General features: G+C 41.2%; 1 protein-coding gene across 50 annotated transcripts in view; it reads left to right on the top strand.

The window, feature by feature from the left end:
* NRCAM (neuronal cell adhesion molecule) overlaps positions 1 to 5233 on the top strand; it is a 305485-nt gene extending 300252 nt beyond the window's left edge. For all 50 annotated transcript variants that reach the window (XM_073009252.1, XM_073009268.1, XM_073009263.1 and 47 more), the window contains one exon: positions 2713 to 5233. In XM_073009252.1, the coding sequence (XP_072865353.1) occupies positions 2713 to 2950 (238 nt within the window). In that variant the 3' untranslated portion in view covers positions 2951 to 5233. The remainder of the gene's footprint in view (positions 1 to 2712) is intronic.
* The last annotated feature ends 13195 nt before the right edge of the window (positions 5234 to 18428 follow it).

Genomic DNA, 18428 nt, shown 5'->3' with positions numbered 1-18428 from the left:
TCCAGTGTTCCACTCTGGTCCAAGTCACAGTCATCTCCCTCCTGGATTATTGTAATATTCTCCCCTGACTCTCTAGAGCAGAGGTTGGTCAACTAAATATCTTAGACTTTACAGGCCACGTGGTCTCTGCTGCAACTCTGCAGTTCTGCTGTTGTAGCGCAAAAGCAGCCATAGACATTATGTGATAAATAGGCATGGCCTAATTTTACTGTAGTTTACCAACCCCAGCCCTCTAAGGTAGGCTATTCTCAACATTGATGGCAGAGTAGTGCTTTTAAAATATAAGTCAGAGCATGTCACTTATTATTTGAAAACCCTCCCAGGGCTTCCTATCTCACTCAGAGTTAAAGGCAGCATCCTTACAATGTCCCACAGGCCCTGATTTAGCCCTGCCACTCCCCTTACTTAACTCCTACTCTCCTACTCTGTGTGTCTCTCTCTCTTTCCAGCCACACCAAGCTCCTTAGTGTTCCTAGAACATGCCAGTCTTGCCCTCACCTCAAGACATTTATACTGCTTGTTACTCCTGCATGAACTGCTCTCCCTCCAACTGTCCACCTTGCTAACTCACCTCTTTTAAAGTGGTTGACTAGATATCACTGCTTGACGAGGCCTTCCTGGACATCTTATTTAATGCCAACTCTCCATCCCTTCTCCAACACCTTCTGTAGTCTTTACTCAGCTCTATAATTTGCATAGTGATAACCATCTTCTGACATAATATATGCATATTTTTTTATTATATTGATTGTTAATTGTATTTTCTTCCACTAGAAATAAAGCCAGTGAGGTGAGGGTTTTAATCTATTTTGTTTGCTGCTATATTCCCAGTGCCGAGAACAATCTGTCTTAGAGAAGGCACTCAGTAAACATTTATTGGATGAAAGGATGGGTGGATAGATGGCTAGACCAAAGAAATGCCACAGATGACAAATTTCCAGTAGTGTATTCCTTGGGACGCTCTATTACAAGGCAGAATAAGGGTAGTCATTGGAATTCAGGTGACAAAATTCTGCCTATTTTGAATTCTTCAGCTGAATTAACTGTCACACTGAAACATGAACTACATTTCACAGGAAGTATTTAATAATTAAACCCCAGAGATGTTGTGTAGGCTGTTTTCATAACAGGTTAGACACTCAATGCTATGTCCTCTGAAGTGCCCCCAAACACAGGCCACCCCAAGATGACTCCTCTCCAGTTGTTTATTAGCAGTGATGATCATATAGTTTATTCAGTGTGCAACAAGAAATCGTGTATTACCGAAACAGGTTGTTTTCAGTGGCATATGCCAGTGTGATATTATGCTAGCATTATTTCCCAGACTTGAGATTTTCTTCTTGGAGAAAAATTGAAATCCCTAGTAAAAGTTATTGACAAAAGAGCCAGGATACTTACGCATCTTGAAATATTTGTATCTTGGCTAGAAAAAGAAAAGTCACTGTCTGAAACAGAGGGAGCAGTAAAGTCTTAGCACAAATTGCTAGATTAAATACTGCAGCCAGTGATACCTTTTGTGTATTAAGGCTTTTTCATTTTTATTAATACTGTATATGTTTCCTATTTTGCCTTGCATTTTTGTTCTTTGAAAGAAAACAAAATGTTGGATCCTGTCATTGCCTTTTCCTATTTTTTTCACAAATGTTACCTATTTAAAAATAGATCAATATGCATAACTAGTTATTTGACCATAAGGGTAAACAGTCAAAAACATAATGATTACTCTTCAACTTCCAGAAATTGTGCTTAGGGGTTCAACAGAGAAATAAGCAAAAAATTGTAATAATGGAATCTTGTAAAGTCCTATTAAAGTATACTCCTCAGATTCCCATCCAGCGTGGTCAGGCTGCATAACACACATGGAATAAGGGAGCTGGGGGCTTAACATAAGTGTAGGAAGCATTTGCTATTACATGTTTGGAATCACTCGCATTCTTTAGAATATATTGGCATGCCATTCATAGTACAGATGTAGTGCTTTTAAGTTAAAGTGCGTCTCTTTCCAGATTAATAAATCTTTACTCATTAACTAAAATTTTTACCAAAACAATAACAAAAACAAAAAAAACTGTGTGCTATCAGTATAAGGATTTTGCTTTTCTTCTTAGGCTATTTTCATTTGTTTCTTCTGCATCCTTTTAATGGGATTTGTAGGTCTCTTGAAAGGTAAGGTTGAAGTTTACAGTCTGGCCTGCATTGATAACAAAATTATTTGAAATGCAGGATTTTGCTTCTCCTTCTGTCTCAGAAAAAAAAATCCATATTTCACACCTAACCAAAATCATGCTCCATTCACAACCAAGGAATCAGAGATATTGTGCAGTTTAACATACTAACTTCTTTACTTGCCATAAGCTTTTGCCTTTTTGAATTCAAAATAATGATGATTTTTCTCCTTTTCTTAATTCTTTCTTATTTAATGCTTGTGATTATTTCTGGATTGCTTTCAACTCAGGAATCAGAATTTGTCATTGAAATTAACATACACAATTGAGAGCCATCCACTCTACTGAAGACTTCATGATTCAACCATTTCTGCTCCTGATTTCCATTCCAACTCATCCTCGTCATTGGAGTCAACTTGACAATTAGATTTGGCCAGAGAAGCCCAGGACTCCAAATGCTTTCTCATAATTTGCATGCATGGTCTTTAAAAACAAAAAATGTTACCTAAATGCCAATCTCAACAAAAATGTTTTCTCTTTCTTCCAGTGACGCAGAAGACCACAAGCCTTTGAAAAAAGGAAGTCGAACTCCTTCAGACAGGACTGTGAAAAAAGAAGACAGTGACGACAGCCTAGTTGACTATGGAGAAGGGGTTAATGGCCAGTTCAATGAGGATGGCTCCTTTATTGGACAATACAGTGGTAAGAAAGAGAAAGAGCCGGCTGAAGGAAACGAAAGCTCAGAGGCACCTTCTCCTGTCAACGCCATGAATTCCTTTGTTTAATTTTTAAGCTCTTTGCCAATATTCCATTTCTCTAGAATGTTTATCCTAAGCACTTGTTTGTCAGCCCTCTCATACTATGAACATATGGGTAGAGAGTATATTTTCTGCTGTATGTTAATATTATGAGAATAGTTAGAGCAAAAACATAACTCAGTCAAATGATATGTTAATGTGAACTGGAATGCAAAGTGCATACTTTTTCGTTCAAAATGGGTATTCTTGATTTCCTCAGAACTGGTAAAAAAAAATAATGTGACATCACCAACAGATCCTGCTATTTCCTCTTCAGGATACAGTTCAATATGATGCATGAAAAATGCTCCACATTTAAAAGACATACCCGTGTATGTTATGAAAACATGGTTTGATACTTTGTTTATACTATCCTCAGCGGAACCCCTATATATGAATTCCGTTTTCATTGTCAAGAGTGTTACTGTAGTATTCTCTAGAACTTCAATGTCTTTGTGGACATTGTTGTGAAATTGGTGACTCTATGTATAGCTGTCGTTAGTCTTTTTGGGAGACTGTTAGGAACAGTATGTACAGTATATACTTGCTAAATGAGTTCATTATGACAGTCGCATTGCTGATGCTTACCGAGAACTGTTACCTACTCTTGGCTCCTGTTACTCCATAGGCTTCTTAATCTTCCAGGCATTACAGCAGCACAGTGTTCTTTTTACATCATTTCTATGTTGGGTTGTTTTTAGGCATAAACAAGGTGTATTGCAATGCATTTCGGCATGTGTGCCATACTGAAAGAATCAAAAACAAATCATTCAAATTAAATTTCAAACATTATTCCAGAGAACACAGGGCAAGACACATACAGTGCCTTCAGACATTAAGCATTCCATAACATACTGCATTTTGTATCAGCTGGTCCAGTCCATTCTGAGTCCTAGATTACTGTCATTGTCTAAAAGTAACTTTTAAAAAGCAGAGTTCATGAAAACTGCAATGCTGGGAAAAGAAGAAAACATGAAAATAAAAATAAGAAGACAGTTTATTTGAAATAGCATTTCCTCATAAGCATAAAAAGAAAAGCTTTGTCACCAACTGAAGCACATGATGATTTTGTGATCCTCTATGATTTCTGTTACATTCAGTAAGAAAGATGTCAACATGCTAGAAAATTAATTTTAAAAACTAAGTTATTCCAGCACTAAAAGCATACAACAGCATGCCAACAGTAATATATTTTTCTCCAAGACTTTATCTATGTGAGTGTTCAAAACTCTGCAGCATTAAACAACGTGTATGCAAATTGCTGTGGACACATTTCAGAATCTAAGGAATCTGACAAGTGCTTAAAAGGCCAACAGTCCAAGGGATTACATCTGCAGTTTAAAAAGTATATATTCTATCATATTCATAAACAATATCTATCAAATGGGTTACCTCCAAATATGAAAATCTATAACAACCTATGGTTGAAGGAATGCTCAGTTTCATTTGCCAATAAATTGGTTTCTCATAACTTGCATCAAGTTTAATTTTAAGTAAAGCTTTTTATATGTAGATATTTTGTTGAATTTGTAAATACACTTAAAGTGTAGATGCTATATGCTTATAGGTGTTACATACAAATAAACATGCAATGTTTATGTTGTACTGTATAAGAAGTAAGCTAATTAATGCAGTGAATGGGATTGGAAAGCATCTACTTAAATATGTACTGGGATCCCCCCTCCCCCTGCCTTTTTTGCTGTGAAACTGAAATAGTGAACTTTTCTACATATTGACGGCAGATTTCTCGATGAAATCTTCAGAGCTTTGCCTATGGGGCACAGTAGGCCTAGTAACCTGGCGTCTTTGATATATGTAGGTAAAGCATAATTTAAAGTAATCCCAGATAAAGATGGCCCTAAATACTTTCATGTCTCTATATTCACTTTTCACAGATCCACCTGTCTATTGAAAATACAAAAAGACAAAACAGGTTTGCCTTGGCATCAGAGAGCACAGAGATTAAAAGTTACTTTAAATTTGCCAATATTTTGGGAGAACAATAAAAACACAGTTTTTCCTCTGGTAGATGAAAAATACTGGTAGATGCGAAATTTATCTGTGCATGAAAGGGTCACTTCTGTATCACACCTGTAATAGTGCAACAGGTTTTGTATTAAAAATTAAATGTGGTTTTAAAAGTTCCTCTCTCTTTTGTAATGTATGTTCCCAATTGAGTGTGAATGTCCAAGTAATGGTGTATGTAATGGTACAGGCAAATGTGACTGCATTTCCCTCAAAAAAGTAACGATTAAACAGTCTTGATCTCTTTGTGATTTTTAACTTTTTCAAACATATATTGCCTAATGTTTTAAAATGGTGAAAGTTTTTATTTCTACTTTAAAATGGCTGTTCTATGCAGAGAAAATTAAAACTAAATACAAACAGACCTAATAAAACAGGACATACCAAAAACATTTGAATGAGAAACAGGACTAGATATTCCTAGCCTTTTGAGAAAGGTTCAAGAAATCAGGCGCTGCCTCCTTTCCCAAAGCCTGGTTCCTGGTGCCTGCCTGGGCCCGGCCCCTCTCTTCTGCTTGCCTGGACTCTGCCCTCCTGAATCACAGGCGACTTGGATTTCTTAACTCTCCTGCCTGAAGAGGACACTACAGGTATCGAATATATGTCATCCTCTCCCTTCTCTCCACCCTCATTCTTCTAATCTTCTCAAACCCCACTGCAAACAGCCAAGCCCCAGCATGTTTGCATGTTCCACCACCTGCCCATTATTCTCCAGCCCCCTGGTCCCAGCCCCACACCTACAAGACCTCCTGCTGGCTCAGAGCTGCCCTCCTCCACGGTGATTTGGATCACATGTTATATAAGTGAACCTTAAAGTGCTATGCCAAGCTTGGTGTTTCCACCTGGAGGGCATGTCTGTCACTCACTTCAGAACAGCATGTCAGGGCCTCTCCTCCCCTCTACAATGTGGGCCACATTCACAATCCATAGCTTTGTCTTCCTCATCAGTCCTGGGGCTCTTTAGCAAAAAGGGGCTGGAGAAATGCAATCTTGACCCCAAAAAGCAATGGTCCATTGATGGTATGAACTTTCTTGTTCAGATGGCTTACAACAGGCCTGGTTTACCTATAATGGCTGATTTGTTTTGTTTTGAGACAAAGTCTCACTCTATCACCCAGCCTAGAGAGCAGAGGCACTCACTGCAGCCTCTGCCTCCTGGGTTAGTTCAAGTGATTCTCATGCCTCAGCCTCCCAAGTAGCTGGGATAACAGGTGTGCACCACCACGTCCGGCTAATTTTTGTATTTTTAGTAGAGACAGGGGTTTTGCCATGTTGGCCAGGCTGGTCTCAAACTCTTGACCTAAAGTGACCTACATGCCTCAGTGGGTGGTCCGAGTGACTTGGTGGGCTGAGTGACCTACTCGGCCTCCCAAAGTGCTGGAATTACAGGTATGAGCCACCGCGCCTGGCCCTGATGACCGATTTTGGAAAAGGCTTATGGAGGCAAGGGAAAAGAATATGAATTCTCACCCAAATTAAGCAAATCCCTCCTGCTCAGGACATTTTCCTACAGATTACCACCAGAGGGCTCCCCTGCTCTATGCAGTGCAAGAGAAACCTACTTGCAGGAAAAAGTGGCCTCTGGACACAGTGCAAACCAGCTTTAATAATCAGCTTGTGATCTGATCATGCAAAAAAAATGATTGCCTGCTGCAACAGGGGAAAATGGGATTTGCAGCTTTCTCTGACGAGTCCACAGCTTCCAGGAAGCAAGCATGTGTCCCTGTGAGCCTTGTTAAGCTTCTTCCTCTCAATGATTGTGGCTGGGGAGTTTTGGTAGGGGGAGAGGAAGGAGGAGTATGCCTCCTGGGTCCTACTAAGCATCCCTACCACTGCTGCAAGTTGGTAGGGATGAGGAGAGGCATGTCCTTAAAATGGCATCTCCCTCTTCAGAGTATGCTATTTTATCTGCCAATGGCTTGATGTTTTGTGATGGTATAGCACCCCCCAAAAAAGAACTGTTTAAGCACAGACAGCTCTTTTCACTAAAAAAAAAAAAAAAAAAAAAAACAAGAGAGGGAGAGAACACTACTTGATACTAATAAATAAATAGTTCCTAGGTGGAGGTGGAAAATTCACTGAACCGGAAAGAGATGGGGATTTGTCACGGCAACAACCCCAATTCAGGAAGCCCCCAAACCTGTGAAATTAACCTGTGCTCGCAGCTGTGCTTGCTTACAGAAAGGAAGGCCGGATGCCAGTAACCATGAAGTAGCTCAGTAATACTGCCCTGACCTGCATTCTTGCTTCATTACCATGCTAAGACCTCCGCCCAGGGGCCAGAAATGTACCTTGCTAGGCACAAAAAGTGCCAAGTACAAAAGACTGTGCACACTGTAGTGCCTCCTGGAAGAACCCACCTTTTTTCAGGAATTGCGCCCCAGTCTCCACCTACCTGCCCTAAGAGCTCTTAACATCCCCCTTTACCCACCCCCATCCTCCCATCTGGCAAGAAGGTGCTTTGAGTATGAGCTTCCCTTATCCATTTCTTTATTAATAAATAAAGTTTCTGCTCTGCTTTACTAAGCTTGGTTTGGTTCTATTGGCCAAAACGGCACCAGGCAGGAAAATGACCCATTAGTGTCAACCAACCTCCCTGGAGGGTGGGTAACAGATTCAGATTCCAGCTCTGCCATCAACTAGCTGTGTGGCAGTATATAAATGAACCCCCTAATCTCCCACCTCTCCAAACCTCTGCCTTTTCAACATGAAAATGACAGATAGCAGATGTTTTCTAAGATATCTTTCTGCTTAGATCTTATGGTTCTTAATAACAAACCCACACACACACACACACACACACACACACACAATCTGAGCACCTTCTAGACCCAGGTATTTTGCTAATTGGGGAAGATACAAGATGAGCAAAACCAGATGTGGTTCCTGTTCTTATGTAGGCTGGAGGCTGGTGTGAGCAGACACGCGCTGTCAAATAATCACCTAAGTGAATGTGTAATTCCGAACTGAGGTAAGAGCTATAAAGGGAAGGCACACCATTCCATGAGAGCAAATGATGGCAGAGCCCAGCCTGGTCAAGGTGGTCAGGAAAGTGTCCCTGAAGAAATGTGAGCTGAGAGCTGGGACAAGTTGGATCCCTGAAGAAATGTGAGCTGAGAGCTGGGACAAGTTGGAACCAAGGAGGAGGAGGCAGGACAGAGTTGCTGCACAGAAAGGCCAGTGTGCCTGGAGCGGATGGAGGGCCAGACCATGCTGAGGCTTGAGGACAAGCTTTTGCATTTATTCAAGGAGCAGTAGCAACTGGAAGTCATTGGAGGGGGCTTAAGTCAAAGGCTGTATGATGCAATTTGTGTTTGTGGGGGGTGGGGTTTATGAGATTTTGTGTGGCGAATGGACTGGAAGGGAGTTAGGGAAGAAGCTAAGAGGCCTTTGGGAAGCTGAGCAGTAATTTAGACAAGAGATGATAGAGACTGGATCTGGTCATAACACTGGAGGTGGGGAGAAATGAGTGAATTCTAAGAATATTTAGGAAGTAAAACTGATGGGAACAGTGGATTAGATATGGAGAGTTGAGGGAAAGAGAGGTTATCAAGGATGGTGTTTAGATTTCTGACTTGCCTAACCAGACATGAGGTTCACTCAGGTGTGAATGTCAGAAAAGAACTAGATTTGGGGACACATTATAATTTCAGAATAATAAATAAGGAATTTGAAAACCTGAGACATCCAAATGGAAATAACTAATAGGAATTGGATATTTGAGCTTACAGCTCCAAAGAAACTTCTAAGATGAGAAGTAGCAATTTAAACCATGAGGCACGGATGAGATTGCCTAGGGAGAGAGTATAGACAAGAAGGCTGAGGACTACACCTTACTCAGACACTTCCAAATATAATGGACAGGAAGAGAAAGAAAGACCTCTAAAGGAGACCAGTAAACAGGAGCCCAAAGTCAGGAAGAAGTAAAGAGAATGTGTTGTCCTGGAAGCCAGTGAAAGAGACCATTTCAAGACCAGAGAATGGTTGATAATGTCACATTATACTGAAAAATCAAGCAAAATGAGGACTGAAAACTGTTTCTTGGATTTGAAGACATAAAGGTCATTTAAGACCTTAGTAAAAGTAACCACCTGGAGTGTGGTTCAGATTGGAAAGAGATGAAGAGTGAGTAGGTGAGGAAATGAGGACAAATTCTGCCATTACTCATATGGGCAACCCATCAGTGCCTACGTACAGTTCCGTGACATCTCTCCCTCCATAATCATGTAGTCTACACATCTCACTCTGCCCACAGCCTCTCCACTGCCCCTCTGATTTCCGTCGACCCTTCAGCTTACCCTTTTCTCCATCCCTTCTCCAGCACAGATGTTATAGTCCCTATGTGAAACACTCCTGCTTTACATTAAAGTCCTTTGGCCTTCTGTCTTTTCTAAATGCCCGTGGAGAAATTGCGGGACTCAGGAGCAAGTCTACTCTCTGTTTTCTCCTGCCCGCCCCTAGGGTCTGAGTAGATCAGTGTCATACAGTTTTGTATCTTCGAATTGTTCAACTCTCAACACTGCCTAGTAGACCTGCTATTTTTCTCAAGGGAACTTACATTCTCACACTCAACAATGACTATGTCAACTCTTCTTGATTCTCCTCAAGGATTTAACCCTGCCCTCTCTCCCCACTCACTCTCACAGATCACTTGTCTTTTTTTTTTTTTTTTTTTTTTGAGACAGTCTCACTCTGTCACCCAGGCTGGAGTATAGTGGTGTGATCTCAGCTCACTGCAACTTCTGGGTTCAAGTGATTCTCCTGCCTCAGCCTCCCAAGTAGCTGGGATTACAGGTGCCCACCATCATGCCTGGCTAATAGTAGAGATGGGATTTCCCCATTTTGGCCAGGCTGGGTCTTGAACTCCTGACATCAAGTAATCCATCCACTTTGGCCTCCCAAAGTGCTGGGATTATAGGTGTGAGCCACTGGGCCCAGCCTCACAAATCACTTTCTACAAAATGACCTTACATCATAATTCACTGAAAAGAGAGGAGGGAAGCATAGATGGGAATTCTCTCATCTTCCTGCTAGCAAACCAAAACGTTTGCCTCAATATTTTCGCATTCTCTACCTCTAACCTCCTGTTAAGACAGAGGAGCCATCCTTCCTCCTAACGAGGGCCAGTCCCTCTACCTAAGCTGCCATCTGTCTCCTCTGGTGGGTTCTTACCCATCAGTTATTTCTTCTCCTGTTTAACTGGAGTGTCTATTGACATTCACACTGTTCAAGTCTCTCCCATCTAAAACAAATGGACCATTGAAACCTTTGATTCCCACCCCACTTACCCCCTTCAGTTATCCTCCTCTCTCCTCCACTTCATGGCTGAAATAATACTGGAAAAAGTATATGAAGATAATTACAAAAGCTACTGTTTGCCAGACAGTACATCTTTTGTTCCTTGTATAGCCATAAAACTTCTCCAGTCTCACTCAGCGTGTCCTATAGACACTGTCTGTCTTCAGCTGTAACTATTTAACTCATTATCTCGGTGAATGACTTGACAAACTTTTTTTCATAGAAGAGCTTCTCAGTCTGCACACTGAAATCACCTGGGGAGTTTTAAAACCCTAATACCTGCCCACCCACCCTCACAGCATCTTTATTGTAATTGTCTGAGACATGGCTTGGACATCATGACTTGTTAAAGCTCCCCAGATGATTCTAATGTGCAGCCAAGATTGAAACCAGTGTAAAGAAACAACTTGTTCCCACCCTATTGTCTGAAAGCATTTAATGAACAGTATTTTGAATACGTTTCTTCCCACAGCCCATGTTTGATCTCAAATTCTCTCATATTCCTCTCATAGAAAATATATCTAGAGTAAATAGGCCCCTCATACATTGCTGGTAGGAATATAACAGTTTGGTGATTTCTTAAAATGTTAAATGAAAGTTTACCATATGACCCAGCAAGCAATTCCACCTCTAGGTATGTGCCCAAGAAAAATGAAAACACATGTCCACACATAGACTTGTACAGGAATGTTCAGAGAAGCATTGATCATAATTGCCCCCCCAAAAAAAATGTCCATCCACAGATGAATGGATAAACAAAATGTGGCATATCCACACAACTAAATGCCATATCTAAACAAGTAAATGGAATACTACACAGCAATTTTTTGAAAAGCATTAACACTCACCAAAATGTGGAGGACTGTCAAAAACATGCTGAACTAAAGAGACCACACACAAAAACTCACATATTGCATGATTCCATTTACTTAAAATGTTCAGAAAATGCAAACTTCTAAAGACAACGAAGAATAGTCAGTGTCTGAGGCTGGGAACGGGAACAAGGATTAACTGTAAGTTGGCATGCGGCATCTTACTGGAGTGATGGAAATGTTCTAAAACTGGATTTACTAAATTCAATTTACTAAATCATTAAATTTACTAAAAATTTACTAAATTTACTAAAAAATCATTTAAATTTACTAAAATTTACTAAATTTACTAAATTTACTAAAAATCATTAAAGCAAGTGAATTTATAATATGTAAGTTACACCTCCATAAGCTGTTAGAAGAAACCATCACTAGGCTTATGTTTGAGAAGTGAATAGACTATGCATAAATGAGGCTTCTGATGCCTATACCATATGTGGGGCACGTCCCCTCCCAGCCCTCCTGTTTCCTCAGTGAAACACCACAAGAGCAGTGAAGCCTTAGCTGTTTGGTAGCACCAGCTTCGTGTCGTGTACCATCCTGTTTCTCTTTCTTATCCCCCCACCCCCGAATTTTTACTACCTGTCTTACTCCTTCCTGGTACCTCCCTCATTTTTGCTCTCCAGGTCTTGAACAGCATCCTATATCCTAGCTTTCAAGGGACAAGGGATTTCTCTAAGGTCCCTTTTATGAGGGGACTAATATCATTCATGAGGGCTCATGATCTAATCATCTCCCAAAGGCCCTACCTCCTAATACCATCACAGTGGGGGTTAGGATTTAATATATGAATTTCGAAGGACTTAAATATTCAGTCTATAGTAGTGCCCAATCTCAGTAAATGGCACCACTTTGGCTCAAGGCAAAACATGTAGGAGTCATCTTTTAAGCTCCCCCTGCCTCCCCAACAAGTCCATTGGTCAATTCTAGAAGTCTTTTTCCAAAATATATGTTGAACACATCACATTCTTCATCTCCAGCCTCCCTCCTGTAAGCCATACTTCACACAACACAACAGGGTTGGCAGTCTTTTTCTTTAAAAACCCAGATAGATCGGGCACACTAGCTCATGTCTTTAATTCCAGCACTTTGGGAGGCCAAGGCAGGAAGATTGCTTGAGCCCAGGAGTTTCAGACCAGCCTGGGCAACAATGTGAGACCCCCACCTCTACAAAAAAATTAAAAAGCCAGGTGTGATGGCTGGGACCTGTGGTCCCGGCTACTTAGCAGGAACACTTGAGCCCAGGAGGTCGAGGCTGCAGGGATCACTATTCATGGCACTCCAGCCTGGGTGACAGAGCAAGACCCTGTCTCAAAAAATAATAATGATAATAATAAATTAGACAGTAAATAACTTAGACTTTGCAGGCCATTTGTTCTGTGTTGCAACTGCTAGCTCTGTCATTGTACAGCAAAAGCAACCCTAGAGAATACTTAAATGAATGGGTGTAACTATGACTAGCCAGATTTGCCTGTGGGCCATAGTTTGCTCATCTCTGCAAAAGAAAGATTATGTAACTCCCTGTCTAAGATACTTCAAAGACTTCCTACTCCACTTAGAAGAAAATCCAAATTTCTGACCAGAGCCCCTTGCTCCCTTCCTCCTTTCCACTCTGCTCTAGCCACATTAGCCCCCTTTCTTTTATTCACACAAAAACTGTGGCCTTTCCCACCCAAAGGCTTTGCATTTGTTGTTCTGTCTACCTGGAGGTTCTTCCTCCAGGTCTCTGCATGGTTCACTCCCCATTCTCCAGGCTGCAGTAGAATAATGCCTCCCCTCACATCTTGTCTACAAACAGTCCCCTTCCTCTGTTACTCTCTCTCACACACGTGTCATGCTTTGTTTTCCTTATAGCAGTTATCATAGCCTGAATTTTGCTTTTGTATTTATTTATTCACTCACTGAGTGTTTGCATTCCCAAACTAGAGCTGTAAGAAGGCCGGGGACTGACTTGTGTCCACCGCCAGATCCCTCATTCCTAGAATCAAATCCCTAAGACTTGTGTATTCTCTTCTTTTGAGGATATTTGCTGAGTGCCTCATATGTACCAGACACTGTGTAGGCTCACAGTTGATAATCAATAAATATTGCTGGAGTGAATTAAGAAGACAATGCAACCATTCCCAGATTCTTTTTATATTAGATGTCTCACTGGGGTGTGCATGCAACCATTTTTCCACAAACTTCAGCATTTTTAAAGCAATTCCTTTGACAAAAACTTCCCCAGACCAGCAAGGCAAATGAGATGTCTTTCCCTTAGTACTCGCTTTTGTCACCCCTGTTTGTGGTTTCCCCTTCAGACCTGTTCTTTTCTATTTTCTCTGGGAAAAAAAGTGTTCTCGGTCCCTTAAAAAGAAAAGACACCATTTTATATAATACCATCAGATACCATGAATAAAAATATAGGCATGCAGCAGCTTTGCACAAAAACACTGTGACCAAATGCTTTTTCAGAATAAAGCATTGCTGCATTGAGTGGAGATACAGAGATATCAGAATAAGCAATGAAAATAAATGTAGCAGCAACTGGCCTCTTGATGGATTCAATGAACAATTGACTTAGGAGAAGAAACAGGGAAGGTATGATATGTAGGAAGATGACATCATCTTTGGAGGGGAGGAGACTCTAAAGAGGGTGATTCTGGTAACTGAGGTAGCATGAGAAGTCCATTTCATCTGTAATGAACCACAGGAACTCTCACTGGGCAGGTGCATCAGGGGACCTGCGAGAAGACCCCACTCATCTCCACTGCTGTGGGGAAAGGCCAGGGCACTGGCTGATGCCACCATAGTCCAGAAAGGCAGAAGCAGGGAAAGAAGCATTCTTGTCAATATTAATGCAATTAAAATGCCCAAGGTGAAATCTGAAATGAAAGAAAATTTCAACTGTAAACATGACCTTGAAATCTGTATGGACTGGATATCTGTGTCACCCTCCACCCCCAAATTCGTATGTTGAAGCCCCAACTCCCAGTGTGACTGTGTTTACAGATGGGGCCTTTATGGAGGTAACTAAGGCTAAATGAAATTATAACAGTGAGGTCCTGATCCTATAGGGGTAGTATCTTTATATTAAGTAACAAATAAGAGCTTGTTCTCTCTCTCTCTCTCTCTCTCTCTCTCTCTCTCTCTCTCTCTCTCTCTCTCTCTGCCATGTGAGGACAGAGAGAAGGTGGTCTTCTGCAAACCAGAAAGGGAATCCTTGCCAGGAATTGAGTTGGCTGGCACCTTGCTCTGGAATACGTAGCCTCCAGAACTGTAAGAAAATAAACTTCTGTTGTTTCAGCCACCCAATCTGTGGTATTATTATGACAGTCCAAGCTAAGACATAATCCTTTGCAAATTATTTTACATTCTTTCACATCTTGTCCCCCAAATACAAACAATCCTTGTGTCTTCCTACTTTATATGTGTTTCTGGCATTTAATCCTCTTCATTTAGCAAGGAATTTCTGGATTAAAATGAGGAGGAAGAAGAAGATAACCCAACTTTGCTGCCCATTAAATTCCAAGTATTGTACAAGGCAATGTGTACATCATTCCCATCTAATATTCTCACCAATCCTGTGAAGTGGCATCGCTTTTATTTCCAAAGATTACATAGCTGTAGAAGAGATCTAGTCTATGAACTAAAGTGTGTCTGACTCCAAAATATAAGCCCTTTCTCTCTTTAAATTATTTCTCCTTAAATCTAAACTAAGTGAGAGTCTGATATCCAAAATGAGAGTAGGCCTATAAGTCTGTCCAGTTGTAAAAGACTATTATTTAAAAATGAAAAACAAGCCTATTGTTTTTAAAGGCCAGGAGTCCCCTAGTCCAAAAGCTGTGAAAAGGAAAGACATGGCTGTCTCTGGGTGTGCAGGTTTGGAGCTGACTATGGTGGCCTGGACCCACTTTTATAGAAGAGCAGAGACCCACATCTTTCTCTTTTTGGATTTTTGCATATAGAGCATGGCATGAGGGCAGCCAGCTTTCAAGAATCATCTAAGCTCTGATGGTCGTGAGGCTGCCAGATGCTTCAGAAGGCAGAGTGAAGGCTTCCTTGGCTTTCCCTCTTCTTACAAGTTGCTCATAAAGTCCCCTAAACCTTGTTGGGACTGGTTAGAGGTTGTCAGGGTTGTGTCATGATAATTATTTTCCATAGCGATGGGAAGGACACAGTAAGAATGTGAAAGTCAGGCCTAACCGCTTAATCAGCTCTATTCAGGAGAGCTTGCTCATGGGTAGACAATGACTTAGGATCTCAGCTCTCTACTCTGTTCAGCCAAGCTCAGTCTCACTTCCATAGCATGTAGACAAAGGAAGAAGAGAGGGCAAATCTAGAGGTCTGGATTTACCCCTCTGCATCTAGTTACTCCAAAAAAAAAAAAAAAAAAAAAAAAAGCAAATCCTTCCATCAAGCAGTGTTTTACATCTTTAGGTCCATAGCTAGTGTCACGGATTTCAAGAGAGATGGAAGAATGAAAACAATGATCTCTGCACTTCTGGCACCTTCCCTTTAGTGCATTTGGAGGACTAGGTGACTTCATGCCCAACAATTAGAGATCTAGGACGAAGCCCTGTGGTGGTTTATAGACTATAATTACAAAGACAGATACTACTGTGGGCTGAAGTAGAGGAATCCTAGAAGAGGACTCTGGAAAATGAATGAAATTTGGAAAGGAAATAGATGGAAAGAGGGTAGAGCAGACAGAAAAATGCCTCCCACCATCATGTGCATAGCATAATTAATCCCTGGAACCTGTGAATATATGACATGGCAATAATGACTTTGAAAATGTGATTGAGAATATAGAGACAGGGATATCCTGGATAATCCTAGTGGGCACAATAAAATCACAGCAGTCACCATAAGAGGAAAGCAGGAGAATCCACCTTAGTAACAAGAGACATGACGATGGAAGCAAGAGGTTTGAGTGGTACAAGGAAGGAGCCATGGAAGCTTCTGAAAGCTGAAAAAGGCAAGGGAATGGATTCTCCCCTGAGAGCCTCCACAAGGAACCAGACCTGCCAACTCTTGGCTTTAGCTTAGACTAATTCCAAACTTCTGACCTTCTTAACTGTAAGATAATAAGTTTGTGTTGTTTTCAGCCACCAAGTTTGTGGTAATTTTGTTACAGCAGCAAAAGGGAACTAATACAAGGGGAAACATTCAGTTTGTAAAAAAGAAAATTCAATAAATTCAAATGGCAATGGCTTCTAAGTGATAACAAACCCACAATCCCAGTATTGGGGTTAGGAAGAAGAAAGATGGGTGCAAAGGCTTCCCTAACAAAGTACCATGAACCGAGTGGTTTAAACGATAGAACTTTCCCAGGCATGGTGGCTCACGCCTGTAATCCCAGCACTTTGGGAGGCTGAGGCAGGCAGATCACCTGAGATCAGGAGTTCGAGACCAGCCTGGCCTACATGGCAAAACCCTGTCTCTACTAAAACTACCAAAAATAAATAAATAAATAAAATAAAATTAGCCAGGCCTGGTGGCACACGCCTCTATTTCCAGCTACTTGAGAGGTTGAGGCACGAGAATTGCTTGAACCCAGGTGGCAGAGGTCACAGTGAGTCGAGATCATGCCACTGCACTCCAGCCTGGGCAACAGAACAAGATTGTCTCAATTAAAAAAAAAATAAAATATAATACAATTTTATCTTCTCACAGTTCTGGAGGCTAGAAGTCCAAGATCAAGGTGCCAGCAGGGCCATGCTTCCTCCGAAGGCGCTGGGAAAGGAGCTGTTCCAGGCCTCTCTCCTAGCTTCTGGTTCCTGGGCTTGCGGCAGCAGAACTCCAGTCTTCACGTGGTGTTTTCCTTATGTGCATGTCTCTGTATTTCCAATTTTCCCTTTTTGTATGTGAAAGGGGAAACTAGTCATAATGGATTAGGAGTGCACGCTACTCCAGTATGACCTTGTCTTAATTTTAATTACATCTACAATGACCCCATTCTTAAATAAGTTCACATTCTGAGGTACTAGGAATTAGGACTTCCACACATGAATTCAGAGGGAGGGCTACAGTACACAATACAACCCGTAACACGTAGGAAATGGAAATGTGATCTTATCCATGCCAATACCTCCTGTAGCTTCTATAATATGCCAGATGTGGGAGGGTTGCAAAGGAAACAGAAAGGTCACTTCCTTTGAGGAACTAACATTTGTGCTTAGGCCTATGGTAGGTGGGGGAGGTATAAGACTCTACATGATTTCAGGTCTGGGACCAAAGAATTCTTAGGTCACCCAAGTGATAACAAATCCTGTAGCAGGACAAGGCGGAGAAGCACACCTGAAGACTGAGGAAGAGAATCAACAGATTCAGAAAAGAATTGATGCCAGTTTGGGGAGCACTTGTAATCGTACACTGCTTAGTTCTGTAAGAGTGCTTAAAGTTTTCTGAAAATCTTGTTCCTAACCATATTTTTATTCTCTAAGCTACTTTAATCAATAAATCCTGTATTGATTACTGAATGTGACATGACCCCTTGGGTTTCCTCACCAATGATACCTTCTGGAAGTGAAAATTTGGAGCAGCACAAAGAGCTGCCTGAGAAAGCAGAACTAGACTCCAGGGAGGTGCGTGGGTCAAACACACTGAGTGAAACAGGAAGCCACAAGAGCAAGGTGAAAGTTTCTTCACAGGACGAGAAGGGCAAAGCAGAAAAACCAAAGAATTAACGGAGATGGAAAGACAAGCAGAAGGGACTCTGAAACCCACGGATAAGCAGGCAAGTGAAAAACAATGAGAAAGCTACTCCCAGAAGTTGTACAACTGATCTCTGCCCAAGTTGGACATTGGTTAGAACTGGGCAGTCTCCTTAAGACGTTTTAAACATGTGCTCTGATCTAGGTACATTGCACCTTCTCAGAGCACAGCCACTCTTGCCAAGCCCCAGCAAGCTTGTCTTCACTACCTCTACCCGCACACTTCCTTGCTGTATCATTTCATTTCTGGGGATTAAGATAAATACTGATTTCTGTCATCTTATCTTAAAAATAAGGTTGATAGCTAGGCAGTTGTTAAATACTTGTTCAGAATACCATGCTATGCAAATGCCTTTGTTACCCAGTACAGGATGACAAGCATTTATTCAACAAATTTTGAGTGCAAACTATGTGTCAGTTACTATCTTAGGCATTGGTGATGGAAGGGTAAATAAGACCAAACCCACGTCCTTCAGGGCTTTACAGACGAGGTGTGGAGTTATAAGGAGAGAGTCAGCCACATAGCAGGGACGGCAATGGCTGCATACACACACACGGTATTATATGCATCAG

Source organism: Chlorocebus sabaeus, chromosome 21 (genome assembly GCF_047675955.1).
Source record: "Chlorocebus sabaeus isolate Y175 chromosome 21, mChlSab1.0.hap1, whole genome shotgun sequence".
In the NCBI taxonomy this organism is placed as follows: Eukaryota; Metazoa; Chordata; class Mammalia; order Primates; family Cercopithecidae; genus Chlorocebus; species Chlorocebus sabaeus.
This window is presented reverse-complemented; position numbering and strand designations above follow the sequence as displayed.